This window comes from Rhipicephalus microplus, chromosome 1 (assembly GCF_043290135.1).
Source record: "Rhipicephalus microplus isolate Deutch F79 chromosome 1, USDA_Rmic, whole genome shotgun sequence".
Classification (NCBI taxonomy): domain Eukaryota; kingdom Metazoa; phylum Arthropoda; class Arachnida; order Ixodida; family Ixodidae; genus Rhipicephalus; species Rhipicephalus microplus.
In genome coordinates, this window is record NC_134700.1 from 134,870,062 (window position 1) to 134,886,804 (window position 16,743).

At 42.2% G+C, this 16,743-nt stretch overlaps 1 protein-coding gene and 1 long non-coding RNA gene across 2 annotated transcripts in view; both read right to left on the reverse strand.

Moving 5' to 3' along the window:
* LOC119178369 (arylsulfatase B) overlaps positions 1–13,759 on the reverse strand; it is a 74,773-nt gene extending 61,014 nt beyond the window's left edge. The window contains exon 1 of the mRNA XM_037429573.2: positions 13,716–13,759. Coding sequence (XP_037285470.2) covers positions 13,716–13,717 — 2 coding nt within the window. The 5' untranslated portion in view covers positions 13,718–13,759. The remainder of the gene's footprint in view (positions 1–13,715) is intronic.
* On the reverse strand, positions 8,098–11,142 carry LOC142768817 (uncharacterized). The gene is made up of 3 exons (XR_012885484.1): positions 10,963–11,142; positions 9,558–9,643; positions 8,098–9,193 (listed from the first exon to the last, which is right to left on the reverse strand). It is a non-coding gene; the product is annotated as an uncharacterized LOC142768817 (long non-coding RNA).
* Positions 13,760–16,743: the final 2,984 nt, after the last annotated feature.

A 16,743-nucleotide genomic window follows, 5' to 3' on the forward strand; every position in this document is an offset into this window, starting at 1 on the left:
GCTTACAGTTGTTGGTGTAGCGGTGCGTTGCGGATCGTTTGTCGCTACGTGGTTGGGATCGCTGTTTCTTGTGGTGCACTGAACCATCTTTTCATTGTTGTAAACGAATCCATTGTTGATTCCTTTAAAAACAGAAGACTTCGTCGAGCCGGTAGCATATCTTTGAAGCACAATCATCCATTTTACGCAATGAGATGCCCGTAGCAAAGAAATGAACGATGACGTGCTTTTTTACCTTATTTGCACTCGTCTACTGTGCATTGCAGACTAACCAGCCACGCCTACGCACGTAAACTTCTGAATTGCTCGAGACACGTTGGAATAATTGCTAGGGGCAGAAATTTGCAAACTCTTGAGTTTTTTTCTACCTCTACAAAAGGTAGTTGTGATTAAGCAAGGCGATTTTCCTCTACGCTTGAAAAAGGACATTTCTTGGCGTTATTTATCCAGCATCTCAAACGCCAGGCAACGCTAACTATCAATATATGCATCGATTGCGTGCACTCACCCTTGAGACTGCCTAATGGGTCGTTGTCGTGGCATCTGTTCACTCACACGCAGGCTCGCAGTTTTAAAGAAGCAACGTTTGGGCATTTCGTTGCGAAGTTAATTAGAAAAGAGAAACGGCTGCAAGAACGTGTAGTAGGCCTATTTTGCTGTTTTCAGAGACGACATGAATGGCGACAGCACTCTTTTCTGCTGATCTGTGAAAAAAATATGGGAACAAAGACACAAGGTCGTGACTCGAAGCTAGACATGTGTAAATGCAAAAAAAATGATTTTCATAATCTGCAAGTGCGATTCCCTGTGTGCACCATCATCATCATCAACATTAGCCTGACTACGCCCACTGCATGATAAAAACCTCCCCCATTATCCACCGATCAACCCAGTCTTGTGCTTTGTGCTGCCACGTTATACGTGGAACGTTTTATTCTCATTTGTTCAGCTAATTTTCTGTCTCGCATTCGTGCGTTCATCTTCTCTGGGAATCCTGTCAGTAACCCATACTGAGCGGTGGTTAGCCTACCAACGTGCTCAGTGCGCGGCCAGCATTCATTCATTGTTCTTCTTGTTTCAACTATGATATCCTTAACCACGGTTTGTTGCCTGAACCACTCTAATCTCTTCTTGTATCTTAACCTTTCACCAAACATTGTCCTTTTCATTGCAGGCTGTGTCATCCTCCACTTATGCTGAATTTTTTTTGTAAGCCTCAAACTTTCTTCTGCGAGTAGCGGCAAAATGCAGCTGTTATACACCTTCCTCTTGAAGGTTAGCGGCAGATTACCATTCATGACTTGAGAGTACATACGCTATGTCATCCACTACATCATTATTCTTCTAGTCATTTCACTGTCATGGTTCGGCTTCGCGGTTACTACCTGTCTTAAGTAGGCGTCTTCCTCCACAACTTCCAGCGTTTCTCTTCCTATAGCAAAGTTCTGCTGTCCGCCGAGACTATCACACATTATTTAGTTTTCTTTTAGCATTAATAATTTTCACACCTATTTTTCGGCTTTTTTTTCTCTATTTCTGTAACTTGAGCTGTAAGACATCCCCTGAATTACTGAAAAAGATTATTCCATCAGCAAATCGGTGATTACTATTAACTCTTATCTCTAACTCTTCTCAATCTAGGGATGGCCCTGTAAACATCCTCTAAACACGCAGTGATTACAATAAAAGAGATCTGCTAACCCTGCCTTACGCCCTTCTTTATTGAGATTCTGTCACTTTCAATATGAGGAACTATGGTGGCCGTTGATCTACTGTGGATTTCTTGCAGTATGTTCATATATGGTTCATCAATGCTCTGATTTCGTAGTGCCTGCATTACTGCTGATGTGTCACCTGAGTCAAACGGTTTCTCGTAATTTGTGGAAGCCATGTATAGGGGTTGGTTGTATTGCGCGCATTTTTATATTACTGATTGGTTGCAAGATTAGGGTCTATTGTGGAGTAGCTTGTACGAAATCCTGCTGCGTTCATTGTTAAATTGAAGCCTAATATCGCCCTAGTTCTATTAGCTTTATTTTTGTTGTTTTCTTGCAGAAAACGGACAGTGAGCTGATCAGACCATAATTTTTTGAGTCCTTGACGTCTCCTCTCTGATGGATTAAGATGATGACGGCCTTCTTTCAAGATTGTGGTACACATCCTGTGAAAGGACACTTCTTATATAAGGCGGTCAGTTTTTCTAACACAATTTCTTAGTCTTCCAGCAGGTTCGCCGTTACCCTATATTCACCAACAGCTCCCCTTCTTAGCATTCCTTTAGGCTTTCCTTGCTTTTTCGGTCGTTACTGCAGAATGATGAATTGCTCTGGGCTATTCTTCTTACGATATCACCCTGGTTGTTGCGGCTTCTGTACATGTTTTTGTAAAACTCCTCTGCCACTTCGACTATCCTATCTCTATTGGTTATGACATCGCCTTCCTTGTACTTCATTGGACACATCCGTTTTTTTTTACCTATGCACACGATTATCTTAGCAGCTTGTATTCTCCTCCCGCTTTTTCAGCCTGCTAAATTCTCTCTGTGCCTTACCTTCTGATGTCAGCTGTATAGTTTAAGCCTATTGATCAACTTCGAAAAATACACTAGCTCTATTTTGCCGGTTACATTTGAGGCTTCTTTGGTTTATCCCCTCTTAGTAAGATTTTCCATCTCCTGAGAGGTTTGCTGCTGTACTGTCTAGTGACTGCACCTCCGATTTCCAATACGCATACTTTGATGATCCTAGTAAGGTTATCGTTCATAGGGTCAATGTTGACTACGGTTACCTTGTTTAGAGCTTCGAATCTATTCAGGAGTAAAACTCTAAATTCCTCTACTTTCCCTCACACCACAAGCTTATTCATTGGCTTCTTGTATATAAGTATATGATTTGGTTCTTTTAAATCTAGATGAATACGAGTTCTTACCATTATATGGTCACTGCATAGAACCTTGCCAACTACTACATCCTGTACAATGCCTGCGTGAGTGCACAGAATAAATTTCATTTAATTTTTTAGTTTCCCACTTTGGCGTTAAAGTCGCCTATAAGAATAGTTTACTGTGTCTGTTACGTTCTGGGCAAGCGAACGATGATGAGTCGGTAGACGCTGCCTGAAGGAATTGGAAGATTTTGAACAGTGGCTTTTCAGATGGATCACTTAGCCGTTCACCCCTGCACTCGCCTTTGTCTCGAAATCCCATGAGTTTTTGCTCAGTGTACCTGGAGCTGGTGAGTCACGCGCACGGAGGAATTATTCCCATGGTGAGCCAGTCGGAGAAACAAGTGCTCTCTTTCGTGGCCTCCCACTAGACAGGGTAATGCGTTTGTGTGCTGTCACAGTAGGTGTGGACAGGCGTAACATGCTGTGTACAAACTCTACACAGCTGACTGGCTGTCTTGCCAGGCTTGTTGTAAGGCTAAAAACATTCGGAAGCTTTACCTTGACAAAATGCCTGATTGCTTCTTTTCTTAATTATCTGGAGGATGAGGGCTGCAAAGTGTGGGAACGCAGAGACGGAGACACGTATTTGAGAAGAGGAGAGTTTGCTGCATTGAAGGAGCTTCAAGAAGCGGTTTGTCCGCTTCTTGAAGCGGACGATGAAATGAGATGGAGATATTTATTTACTTTTTGTTTCCCTCAATCGCAGAAGCCTCATAGAGGGGAGTGGTTGACAACATAAGAAATATAAAACAGAAAAACAAGACGCACTCTATTGTAAACATGAACAAGACAAAAGCAAAAGAATATCTCTATTCAGTAAAACCAAAAAAAAACTGAATGGAATTACAAAGAAAAAAATAGTGAATCTTGTGAGGTCATAGAATGGTAGCAAAAATGTAAAATAAAAAGAAGTGAAAAAAAGTGAAGAGCCTGCTGAAAATTGCTGGGATCTGAGGCTGTATAATACAGCCTGTATAATACAGCCTCAACATGGCCTTCCATATAGCGCCTCAATGAACATGATTCGATACCCATGTTAGTATTATCTTGTTAGACACTCGTATAATTACATCTCAGACTTTTTAGACAAGTTTCTTAAACTGGTGCTTGGCAAAAAGTTAGTAACAGTGCACAAAAGAACCAATGCAACCTTTGGTGTCTGAAATCATACGTAGTAAAACGGTCACTAAAGATAGCAACAGCTACTGTTAGTAACTCTGTGCTTGTAGATACAAGCTCTCCACTAATTTTTCAAGAGTATACACTAAGGCACAGTGATTCAACCACGAATAGACATGAAGGATTTATTCAAATACAGCTCAAGTTTAAAAGAGTGCGGGCCGCATCAGGCAACTAACGTTGTGGGTGAAATGAAACGCAAGCTCGAATTCGACGCAAGGGGCTACATGAACAACCAAGCGTAAATGGGAGCTTTGCGAGCGCTATCTAAGACAAAGCAACATACTGCAACACGCAGAAACTCGAATATCGCGGTAGTTTAAAAATGCGTGCAAGCCCGGCTGCATACACCGGCACACGTTAGGCAACACGCAAGAAAAACAAGTCGGATAGTAGCCGTAACATAAAACGATTCCGTAGCTGCTGAAATTAGAACGTACTATAAATGAAACTGTCTAAGAAACGTTTACTTATTAGCGCACAATTATCGAGCATGCTAAAATGAAGAATATCAATTAACAGATCCCAGCTTACGCGCGTTCGGCTCGATCAACGGTTAGAGTTATACAACTATGTACTGCAGCGCAAAAAAACAAAACAACAAATGAGTGAGAGAACGAGGACACAACCTAGTATTGTCTGTTTTTTGCGCTGCAGTACATCTTGATCGACTTGTTCCAACTCGCCCTACAAGCAACGTTGCTTGCAGGTAACAAACGCCGTCTTCGCCAAACAATAATTAAAACAAAATAGTAAGTGGGGGTGGCCCCTCCCAATACCCGCACCAAAGACGGGCACCCTGTACACAGTAAAAATTTTTACACCCAGAAGGGTGTAAATGAGCGTGTCCCGTGGACGACACCCTAAGGGTGTTAATTCAGCACCTTCCAAAAAGGGTGCTTCACCATGCACCCTTAGAATAGGGTGTACATGTAAAAAAACTGTAGGGTGTTAAAAAACACCCTTAAGGAAGGGTGCCTTCGATGTCCATCACTTTTTTAGCACCCTCTGAGGAGGGTGCGAGAAGGGTGCACAAGGGTGTTGAGTGCCCATGGCAGGGGTGGCGAATACTGCCACCTAGATATCAGCATGCACTGATTAAACACTACTTGAAGAAAGTGGTCCTGATTACCGATGGTGCACCACCTGTCGAGCTCCATTCATTGCGTGTGGGCAAAAATATAAACGCGTACAATCGTGTATGAACTTGTGCTGGATCTATATATACTTCAGTGTATATGCATAATGTGCGTTACAGAAAATGAAGCCTTGCTGCCCTTGCATATTGCGTTTATTTATTAGGCAAATAAAACATAAACTTTTCTTCTGCCACACAACTTTTTCACCAGATATACGTTCATGTATACGTACACTACACATGCAACACCTCAAATGTTTATTATATTTTTTCAGTTTCACTTTATTCACAATTCTTTGCAACATACAATTACACTGGTTTCAGTTTAGTATACTGCTTCAAGTACATAGAGACTACAAATGAATTACACACTAATATATTCCTATAATTCTTTCAAGTATCTACAATCCCAGTGGTTTCCAGTTTAATACTCCTTCGTGTACACAATCGGTTAATAGGAATGAAATACAGGCAAATATATACTTATGATTCTTTCAAATATATACAATCACCATGATTTCACTATATACGCCTTCATGTACACATTCGTTCCTAAGAAGTGATGCACACAAAAATATATATGGATAGTGTTTTCAAATGTATACAATCACAGTGGTTTAAGCTTTGTATTCCTGGATGTATAACAATTGGTTATGAGAAATGATGTACATGCAAACATATACGGGTTTTCGCACATATAACTTTAGCGAATACTTAAGAAACCAATACAATGATCAGAAACACAATATGCTGTTTCCCTGTTTCATAAGCTGTTTCATTCGCCCCTCAACCATCCTCCATACGTCATCCCTCCGACATACATTTCGCACCGCACCAGCCACCCCCTCCAAGTCTCCCGTTACCGCACTAGGACTGCTACCTTCTCCGCATCCTTCTTTCCGCGTGCTGTGAAGGACTGGAACGACCTCCCAAACCACGTCGTCACAATCACCTGCCCATCAACTTTCGCTAAAAATGTAATAACTCATCTCTGTCAGTGAAACTTTATGGCAATGTATATACCCACACCTATGTAGCATATTTTATATTTTGAATGTAGCAAAAGTTTTATATCCTGTATACCAGCCCCTTATGTGGCAAATGTTTTTTATATCCTGTACATCCACTTCTTATGTAATACCCCCTTGTGGGGTCTTTAAGGAAATAAAATATGATGATGATGATGATGCTAAAAACGAACACAAAACTGAGTCAGGACACACAAAAAACAAAAGAAGTAATGCATAATTATGGCTAATGACACAGCTGGGTCACTTTATGCCAAATGTCCCAGCCATTTTGGCAACCATCTCAAATCTATTCGAAAAACTCGTGCTGCATTGTAAATAGTGAACTTCTGGAATATTTAAGAGAGGAAAAATATTTGGTCACGTGGCTGCCTTCTGAACTTTCTGGAATGCCGTCTAGGTGTTGTATGTGAAAAATTTTATTTTAAAAGCACCGCTCCTTCTTTCTATACGAAACTTGGTCTACGTGTTACGTAACAAGAGCTTAATTTAGGAGAGTTGGTTCATCGTGGTTGTGTGCTAGTCACAGCGCGACAACTTTAGGAAGAGACAGAAAGGACAGGAAAGAGCACAGACTGTCAACTGAATTTATTGAATGTGCTACGAGCGCTTTTATACGGAGTACAAGAACCGTGTTCATGCACGACGACACGTGTGAGCACTACAAAATAATTTCAACTGTGAAAAGAATACTCCCTCTCGGAAAGGATAAGTGAACGCGTAGTGATGCACTGATCATTGGTTTACCTGATAAAAAATATTTCTACAAACGTTAAATTGGCATTAAGTAAACCTATTCTCGTGACGAATGGGGCAAGATTGACTATTCCTGTTGCTGTTTAGTACACACACTTTTGAAAGCTTGCAAGGGGTGGAAAACAACACGCTAATATCATATCTGCTGGCTATTTTTCTAGTTGTGAGACACGTGATGTGGTATAACATGCAAAGGTTTTGGTCATTGTTTTTTGTTGGTCCTGTCTTCTTTAACTTTACTTTCTGCAGGAGGGTTTTGCAAACGGGTGTGAAGATTCTGTTGGGATACCCAGCATCTTTTAGTCTTTTAATCTGGTTTTTAAGCCTGACCTCACCCTTGTGCTAACATGACTTCTGAAGGGTGGCCTGAATACATGTGGTATCAATTCCTCTTTCTATTAATTTTGAATGCCCACTATCAAAAGGCAGAACATTCTTAGCACTCCTGGGCTGATAGCACCAGCCAATACCCCAACAGCATCATCACACTTGTTTGCGAAACCCTCCTGCAGAAAGTAAAGTTAAAGGAAACAGGACCAAAAGAAACAGAGAATGACCAATCACCTTTGCATGTCACATGGTACTACGTACATAAGGTGTCTCACAATTTTAGGAAAAGAGCCAGCAGATATGACATTGTTGTTTTTCACCCCTTGCAAGCTTTCAAAAGTGCATGTACTTACAGCAACAGGAATAGTAAATCTTGCACCATTCGTCACTAGAATAGGTTTACTGAATGCCAATCTAATGTGTATGAGATACCGCTAACACGTGGAAAAGTAAACATAGGACAAACTGGGCAATGCTTCAATGATCAAGCAAGACAGCATGCTTCAAATGTTAAGAAGGGCTATAGTAGTCTCATGACCAGACACCGTAAAGAATGTAAGTGTAGTCCTAGGTTTCATAAAACACGGTTTTTGAAAAAAAAGCAAGCAGAAAAATGAGAGATTTTAGAACTCTTTATCAGGAAGGCCAAGGGGATCAATGCATCAGTACACCTTCATTTATCTTTTCCGAAAAAGAGTATTCTTTTCTCGGTTAAAATTATTTTGTCATGGTCACACATGTGTTGTTGCAGATGAGCCCTGGTCTTGTGCTCAGTATAAAAACGCTCGTAGCACCTTCAATGAAATTCAGTTGACAGCGCTCTTTCCTGTCCTTTTTGCGATAAGATTTTTATTACAGAAAAAATTTCATTTTCTTACAGTTTAGGTATAATGATGAGTTTTCATTGTATCACAACATGGAGCAAATTGCATCTCAATACGTACAAAATTCACGATTTTGTGAAATTCGTGATATTTTCTCGTATGTTTCAGCAGCTTGAGAGGTATAAAGATATTTTTTCCTCAGAATATACCTTCTGTGGAGTAAGTATTCACTGCTCAGATATTCATACAAAGTGCAATATTGCAATAAAAAATGCAAACATAACACATTTTGGCTTTATTCTTGGAAGCGAATGTGGCAAAAAAATTGCACTATTATTATTGAGCTTCAAATACCTTACAGAAGCACATTTACTTAACAGGTAGACCGAATTTGCTTTAGAAAAAATAAGCGGTAGTTTTAAAACAAAATTTTCCACAAACAGCACACAGACGGCATTATGCCAGGAAGTTATAAGCCAGCCACATGAACAAAACTTTTTTCTCGCTGAAGTATTCTAGCAGTTCACTGTTTTCAACGCAGTAAGTCAGCACATTTTTTTTTTCAAATACAATTCAGATGGTCGCCAAAGTGGCTGGGACGTTTGGCATGGAATGGTCCAGCTATAATTAAGCAAAATAACTTACACAAATAACAGTATTTGTTCATCTACCATGACCACACTAGAAGAAGTTGTTCAGGCATTGTGACACTAAAATTTTCAGCGTCGTACTGCCTGAACAACTTCTTTGATAAACTCCAAACTCACGCCGAGAAAAAGCCGCTCAATCACGGTGGTTGTTAAAGGCCTTGCGGCCGTAGACAATGTTGAAATTAAAAAAAAAATCAACTCATCAGTGCTGTCACTCCTTCCTTCTTCGTCATTACTGACACGGAAGATTTTTCGGTTATCCATGTGGAGGTTCAGGAAGTAGGCTTGCTCTAGGCTGGGTCCAGGGTAGACTACGCAGGACGTCAGCGGCACCCTCTCATCCTGTATTAAGAGCAAATATGACTTCTCATAAAAAAATTTTCGTGCTGTTCTGGCAGCACCATATATAAAGAATGTGTAGTGTGTATCCTTCGAAATGGCGTGTAATTGACATTACACTGAACTCGAAGCATACAACCTATACATTCCAATAATTTCGTATGATAAAGATAAGTGTTTTCCAGCATACAGCGAATTCCCGAAATCAGGTGAAGTGTAAGACTACAGCTCAAAAATGGCACTTACGAAAGCCTGAACTCACTTAGGAATCAAATTCCTTCTAGGGTAGTGAGCCAGTGTGAAAAACAATTCTTAAAGTACAACGTTTAGAACATGTAGCATTAAGCAAAACGCACAAGAAACTTACCCCTTCATGTACAAACAGTGAAGACATCTCTGCTTTCTCTTTTACATGAGAACAAATGATCTTGGGCGTGGCACTAGCGAAGAGGTCTGCAAAAAAAAAAGCAAAAGATTTACTTACTTAAATCACGCCTCTAACAATCTGAGGAATTGTTACAAGTCACCAATCAGTGCAATTCTGACTGCCTCTATAAGGGCATCAAAAATGAACAATTTTCTCGTTCTTTCTACTCTCACAAGACGCTCCGTCAATGGAATCTAATCCAAATTTGACGCTGTGCTTCCTATTTGCCTCTTTCTAGACGTAGGGCTGCGAACATGTGTTTTGTGCACCTAATCTAGCACAGAAATTCGTCATCTATAATTCAATCATCTTAATTCATTGTAATTTGATAAAAGATGTGATAGCTCGTCGAGTTTTTAAAGAGTTGTGGGCCTGCAATAGGCACTGCCTTGCACGTATGAAAAAACTTCTTTTTTAAAAAAAAATTCAAAGCTTGCTTTCAGAAAAAGCGTCTGGCATATTTCGACAACCAAGCCCATCCTCTGATGGCAATGAGGGGCACGCTATTAGCGATTATTGACTACGGGATTCAAAAACGTAACCCGTCCCTAAATACTCAGCTAAACACAATCACGCAAGTAAGAGCGCTCGAACGACACCAACGCGCGCGGACGCCGACTACGCTACAGCAGCCATGGCTTATGCTAGAGCAACCGCACATAGCTCCAACAGTCACGTATACTCTCTCGATTCTGTTATAACGCCGAACATTATCGCAGATGAAAGCGAAGCACGAAAACAGCAAACAGAAACGAGGGAAAACAACGCACGGCGATGGCCACAACAACGCGCCTTTGGAAGTCTGCTAGATCTTTCCCTGTTGCTGGTGGCACTTGTCCTAAATAGCTTAAAAGACCGAGGCGAACGTGCTGGGAGCATCGCGGCATATCAGCACCTCCAACTATACCGTCTTTAAGCAAAAAAAAAAGCCATTTCGTACAGAGCGCCTCTGTACATAATTCTTGCTTTTTCTTTCTTTTTTTGCGCTTACACCTACAGAAGCACGTTGCACATTTGAGTATTAATAGAAATGTTATTACGATGTAGCCCAAAGCACATCTTAAAACAATATCAATCACTTTGCGCAGTGTAGAGACAATGTGCGATCAGCAACTAATCCCGCCCTTGTTAAGTGATCACATCGCTCACTGTATGAGTGATGCAGGCACTTACACAACATCGCGCATAGCAGTGTGAACTCGTTAAGTCCCACGTTTAATCGGGCATCTGCAACAGGCCCGCGAACGCATGCTGTTGTAAATGGCTGGCAGCCTACTTCGGCAGAGCTGCTGCAGGCGCCCACCTAGCGCTGTATGATTACTACCTACGAAAACAGTACACTCACCGTTAACAGGCCCACGTTGTCCGTGTCCGCCACTCCATGAATATTCCTTAATCCGAGCGTCACTTCGAACACGGTGTCATGCGTGACCACCATTGAATATGCGCCTGTTCGCTAGAACACACACAGCGACCAAGACCCCCGACCAACGCAACGCATTTGAAAGACTGATGAGACAGAGAGGGCAACACTGAGAGAGAGAAGGAGGAGGCACTGGCGGCGGCGTGGGGCGGCGCCGCAGCTGTCGACACAGGTGTTCGGTGACGCAACTCTTCGCTTATCTACGCCGCCGTTGTGGAAGCAACGCTGGCCGGGTTGAGCGGGGGGGGGGGGGGGGGGGGAGGAGCGGGAAACCCGCCAGGACGGCGCCGAAAGGCAAACGCTATGGCGCATACGGCGGACGGCCGTTGAACGCGGGATGACTCCTTGTAAACGGCCACTCTCCTTCCAGCCAGTCGCACAGCGACGCAGGTTATTTACCAGCCTCGGGTTCTTTGAGTATTTTGACGGAATGCGATTGCAGTGGGCGAAAAATAGTGAAGCAAAACTTGCGCAAAACAAAGTGCACCATGGAATGGCCAGAAACAATAATTATTTCGTCCTCGGTGGCATTAGCGGGAGAGCATCGCTACACCTTTTTCCAGAGAAATTTCTTTTTGCATTGTCTGTGTCAGGCGATTCCGCGTATGGTGCCGCAAACACTGAATGCGTAGTCGAAGCTGGAACAAATTAATCCACAGTAGCGGATGTTTAGAAGGCTTGTCACGCACCACGAAACGTGCCGAGGTTGTTATAACAAACTTTTTGCTGACCACATGATCAGCACATAATTTCTTATGGTTGCCCAATGAGCTAGCTAAGCACCTGTAGCAAAGGCAGTGCACGTTCTTGTTAAACGTTGTTAATATAAACGATGGTTGTGCATAAGTGCAGTGACAGCTTTCCGTGTGAATTGGTCATAACCCACGTTTTCGAGCGTAGAAGCGCCTCAACGGAGCTAATTAGTTACCACAGCAAGTTCGTAAGCAATGATGAGGTACGAAAATGTGCAGCTGTTTTCCATGTACTGAATAGTTAGTGTACAGTGCCTTGACCACCGCCATTTCTTAAGCCACCTCCCATATAGACTCCCAGTCTGAACAGGTGTGGGACCTTAAACACTAAGAAGCAGTGCCCCCCCCCCCCCCCGCACGCACACACGAAATTTGAGGGCGCACGGGCTGATGCACACGCATACTTATTCACAAGCGCACACACATACACGTATACACACAAGCGGCCACACACACACGCGACCGTAAACGCACGCATGCATGGGCGTACACATGTGCAAAGGCACGCTTAACACAAGCACGGACTCGCACAATCGCGCTTACACGCACACATGCACGGGTGTACACACAATCGCGCTTACACGCACACACACCCATACTCGAGCGAACATTATTTGTGTGTATATAATCCACAGCAAACATGCAGCATATAACCAACGCTAAGGAAAGCTTTCGTAACACGGATTGCAGTTAATTGCCATTATAGATGAAACGCGATTTGCTTCTGCTGACATTCTGCTGTATTCGGAGAGCACCTTCACACATTCTAAGTCAATTAGGCCGTCATTTAACGCAAGGTCCACATATTCGTGCAGTAGCTACGCTGCTCAGCCGCCAATCCGAAGGTCGCGGGTTCGATGCCGGCCGTGGCAGTCGAATTAAGGCGGAGGCGAAAAGGTAGAAGCCTTTGCACTGTGCGATATGAGCGCTCATTAAAGAACACCAAATGGTGAAAATCTCTGCAGCTTTCCACTACGACGGCCCTCATAATCATATCGAGGTTTTTGAGACGTAAAATCCCAAATATTATAATTATGTGTTCTTCTTATGCTGCATATTCCATCTGATGAATCGGCACCTACACCCTTCTCAGGCACAAAAGCACCCTTAGAGCCTATTTTAGGGTGCTATCGAGGCAAGCACCCAAACGAAGGGGTGCTTTTTTTTCAATCGACCATTTATGGGTGTTAAAGGGTGTTGCAAAGGGTGCTTTCTCGTAAAAGCACCCTTTTTACACCCTTTTGGGTGCAAAAATTTTTACTGTGTACTGCATAACCGGGCAACTATAAGGGCGTCACTCGTCGTCCTTCCAGGAGATACTAGGTTCTAGTTGCACCTAGTGGTGCTTTCACAATTTACATGCTTACGTTAAGATAGAGGAATATACGTCATCGGCGTCATAATGCAAATGATCTGTGCTTGAACGCGCTGTTTGTGGTTACTTTCGCCTGTGCAGAGTAGATTGCTATATAGTAATATGTCAAGCTATACTCTCTACCTTCCAATACTTCTCCCTTTTTCTCTACGCATCATTACAGGGGCTAACTGCATATCATAAGAGCTAGCTTCAGAATTATTGAAAATGTCTTTAAAGCTTTGAACGCCCACACTGTCAGCAAACTTTTACAGGTTATACATCTTAGAAGAAGTCATGCTAACGTTTATCATCGAAAGAAGTTGGTGCTTATTAGCTCGTCAAATACCATACAATAGTCTTACCACCTGCGCAATTTAAACAGAATAGCTGTATCTCAGCTGTATCGTCCTTTGCATAGTAGAGGCAACTTCATTACGTAAAAACAATGAAAAATAAAGGGGTGGCATTTCTACCTGACTGGCCCATTTTCAACCTATAGAGAAGCTAAAAAGCATTGAAACCTGAAAATTCCAAGTTTCAAAGCCAATGAAGTGCCTTATACATACATGATGAGAGAGCTTTCCTCCACCAGATGCCAAAGCGCTGTTCCGGCGAGCGGCAAAATGTCAGGAGAGACCGCAGTTGTCAGTGCACGTGTTTTAGTCGCTACATATTTAGGTTAACGACCGCTTATACGGCATCAGGCAGGGTAGGTCTCTTGCATGCAGATAGCGCCTATTGCTGCCCAAGGACAGTTAAGCCGAGGGGTGTTCTTCTGGTATTTGGCTAATTCGCCTTCAACGGTTTATGCATTTTCACTTAAAATAATAATAATAATAATAATAATAATAATAATAATAATAATAATAATAATAATAATAATAATATAGTTATAATAATATTAGTTTAAATATTATTTCTTAGGCGCAATTCATTCCTTTCTACTTACACAATCGCAACCATCCCCGTTGAATCAGTTACAACGTATAAATATTTAGGTGTAACTATATCCCACGACCTTTCCTGGATTCCACGTGCGACTAACGTCATTTCATCAGCAAACAAGACATCAACATTTTTGAAACGTCACCTCCGTCACGCGCCGCAACAAATCAAACTTCTCGCGTACAAATTATTTATCAGACCACAACTAGAATATCCTGCTGCCATCTGGAAGCCTCACCAAGCATATATCATCAGTGCAGTGGAATCAGTACATAATTGTGCCACAAGATTCATCCATTCTTCATATTCATATGGCGGCAGCATTGCTCTCTTAAAAGCAGAATCAAACTTATCATCCCTCGCTTTTCGTCGTCGTGTTTTCACGCTTTCTCTTTTTCACAAATTATTTTACAGCTCGCTAAACCGCCTACCTTACATCTCGACATCATCATCATGCACGTCTCATCGCACTGGCCATCAACTGCAAGTAACCCGTCCTCGAACATGCACCGCCACAATTCAAGCCTCATTTTTTCCTCGGGCTGCCAGAGAATGGAATGACCTACCTCACCATTCGGCTGCCATACCAACTCATTCCGAATTCCTGGACACGTTGCAAACCTGTATCACACCATAACACCTACATTCATTGTTCCAATATGTAAGCCACCCATTATGTAATATCCCAAACGGGGTCATTAAGGTAATAAAATGAAATGAAATGAAATATTATTATTATTATTATGAATATTATTTATACTGACGTGGATATAATTCTTATTATATTATTCCCCCACTAATAACAATACCTTATTTCATTATGAGAAATACACGAAGAATCTCAAATAAGTTTCATGAACGACTCTTTAGAAAGAGATGATCAAAGTTACATAATATGCAGCGCATTTGCAACCACCAGCACTTGCAAGCTTTAAGTTTCCTGAACTTCTTCATTCAGCTTTTCTTCAAAAACACTGTGGGTCTTTGAGATCCTTAGTAGGAACAAATTCTTGCCGGAATTGCATGAGTGGTAAAGTGTAATTTCATCATATTACAGTTTTATAATTCGGCTGGTAAAACGCACGCAGACCCACCAGATCCTACGATAACCTTATTGGAACTCATTTTATATAAACAGATTATTTATTTCATATCTATCCTTAACCTACATCGCTAAAAAGCATTTCGTGATGGGAGGTGAAAATGGGCAATACAATATTTAGCAGAAGATATAGCAATACACAAGGTACTTGAACGCATCATAAACATCACAATCATACTATGATTAGAGATGTGTGCGATTGAAGTGTGGTGTAGTGAAAAGCCGACATGGACATAGCAGACGCATTCGTCGGGCGGAAGCGCGGTGGAAGCACTGGCGCGAACACGAAGACGATAAGTGCGCGTGGAGTAGGCTGGCACACGGCTGACAAGGTGGCCTTAGTTCGGGCGGCAGCGAGGAAGACAATTCACCAGGGTCACGGTCGTGGTTATATTCCGAGCACTTGGCAGGGTTCAAGGGTTGCAGCCGCTTGGTTCGCTTGGCCTCAAGCGTCGACGGCACCAGGTCCACGTGTCCGAGGAGAAGTCTGCGTGACTTCATCAACCTCGGTCTTCTGTACCGACCTGCTCCATCGGCGCATCTACTTCAGCGTTGCCCTGCTGTTCGCCGAACTGTTGCGGTGCGGGCATCCCAGAGATAAATTGTCCTTATGCAGACGTGCCCCACAAACGTTCCAAGCGCTCACTGGGGAAACGTTCACATTGTGACACTCACTCAGTTTGGGCTTGTGTGTTACTTCTGGAGTCTTGTTTCCATAACGCGTTGTGTCCTCATGGAAAGCCCTTGTTGTCGGTCCTTTTTGTGTGTGTATTCATAAAGTGAAAACAAACAGGAAATAGCCTGGGCAGTTCCTTTAACATGTTGCTGTCCCTTACGCAACTTGTTCTTATATCTTTATTATTCTAAAGAACGCCGTTACACTTACATTTTCAACATCACACACTATTCTTAGTGACAGAAATAATGTGGGAAGTGCTACAAGGAAAAGAAAAATGCAGGTACTTCGGTACTTCGCTGAATATACGAACAGCGCAACGTAGACGTAGATACAGCGTAAGTACGTAAGCGATAGAAGAAAACAAAGATAAGAAGGGTGCTGACTTTCATTAATAATTTATTAGTGCAGTGGTGGGCATATATCCACAAAAATGAAGAAAATAAACATGCGTAGAAGGGTGCAGTTAACAACCACTGCGATACATTGTCAACAAAACTCTTGTTTCTTGTTGATTCAGCAGGAAACAAATGCACACTGTAGCTCAAAAATCATGGAGATACGCAATCTGTTTTTGCAACAACGCAACTGATGGGCAACTTACATATTTACCGTCAAGCTTCCTTATAAGTGATAGGCTTCAATTATCTCACGCATGACTTGCGAGTGGTGCTTACCTATTACCTCGCAACGCTCAAGAAAGGGGCTAGCAGCCGCTGTCCAGGCTATGAATTCTGAGGTGCCCTTAAACCAAATTGTGCAAATTATCACTGCGCTCTCCTAAGCGGTCGTTGATGCACCTTCCAGTTTGCCCTATGTATATCGTATTGCAGGGTAGCAAAATGACATTTACGACACCAACAACACAAGG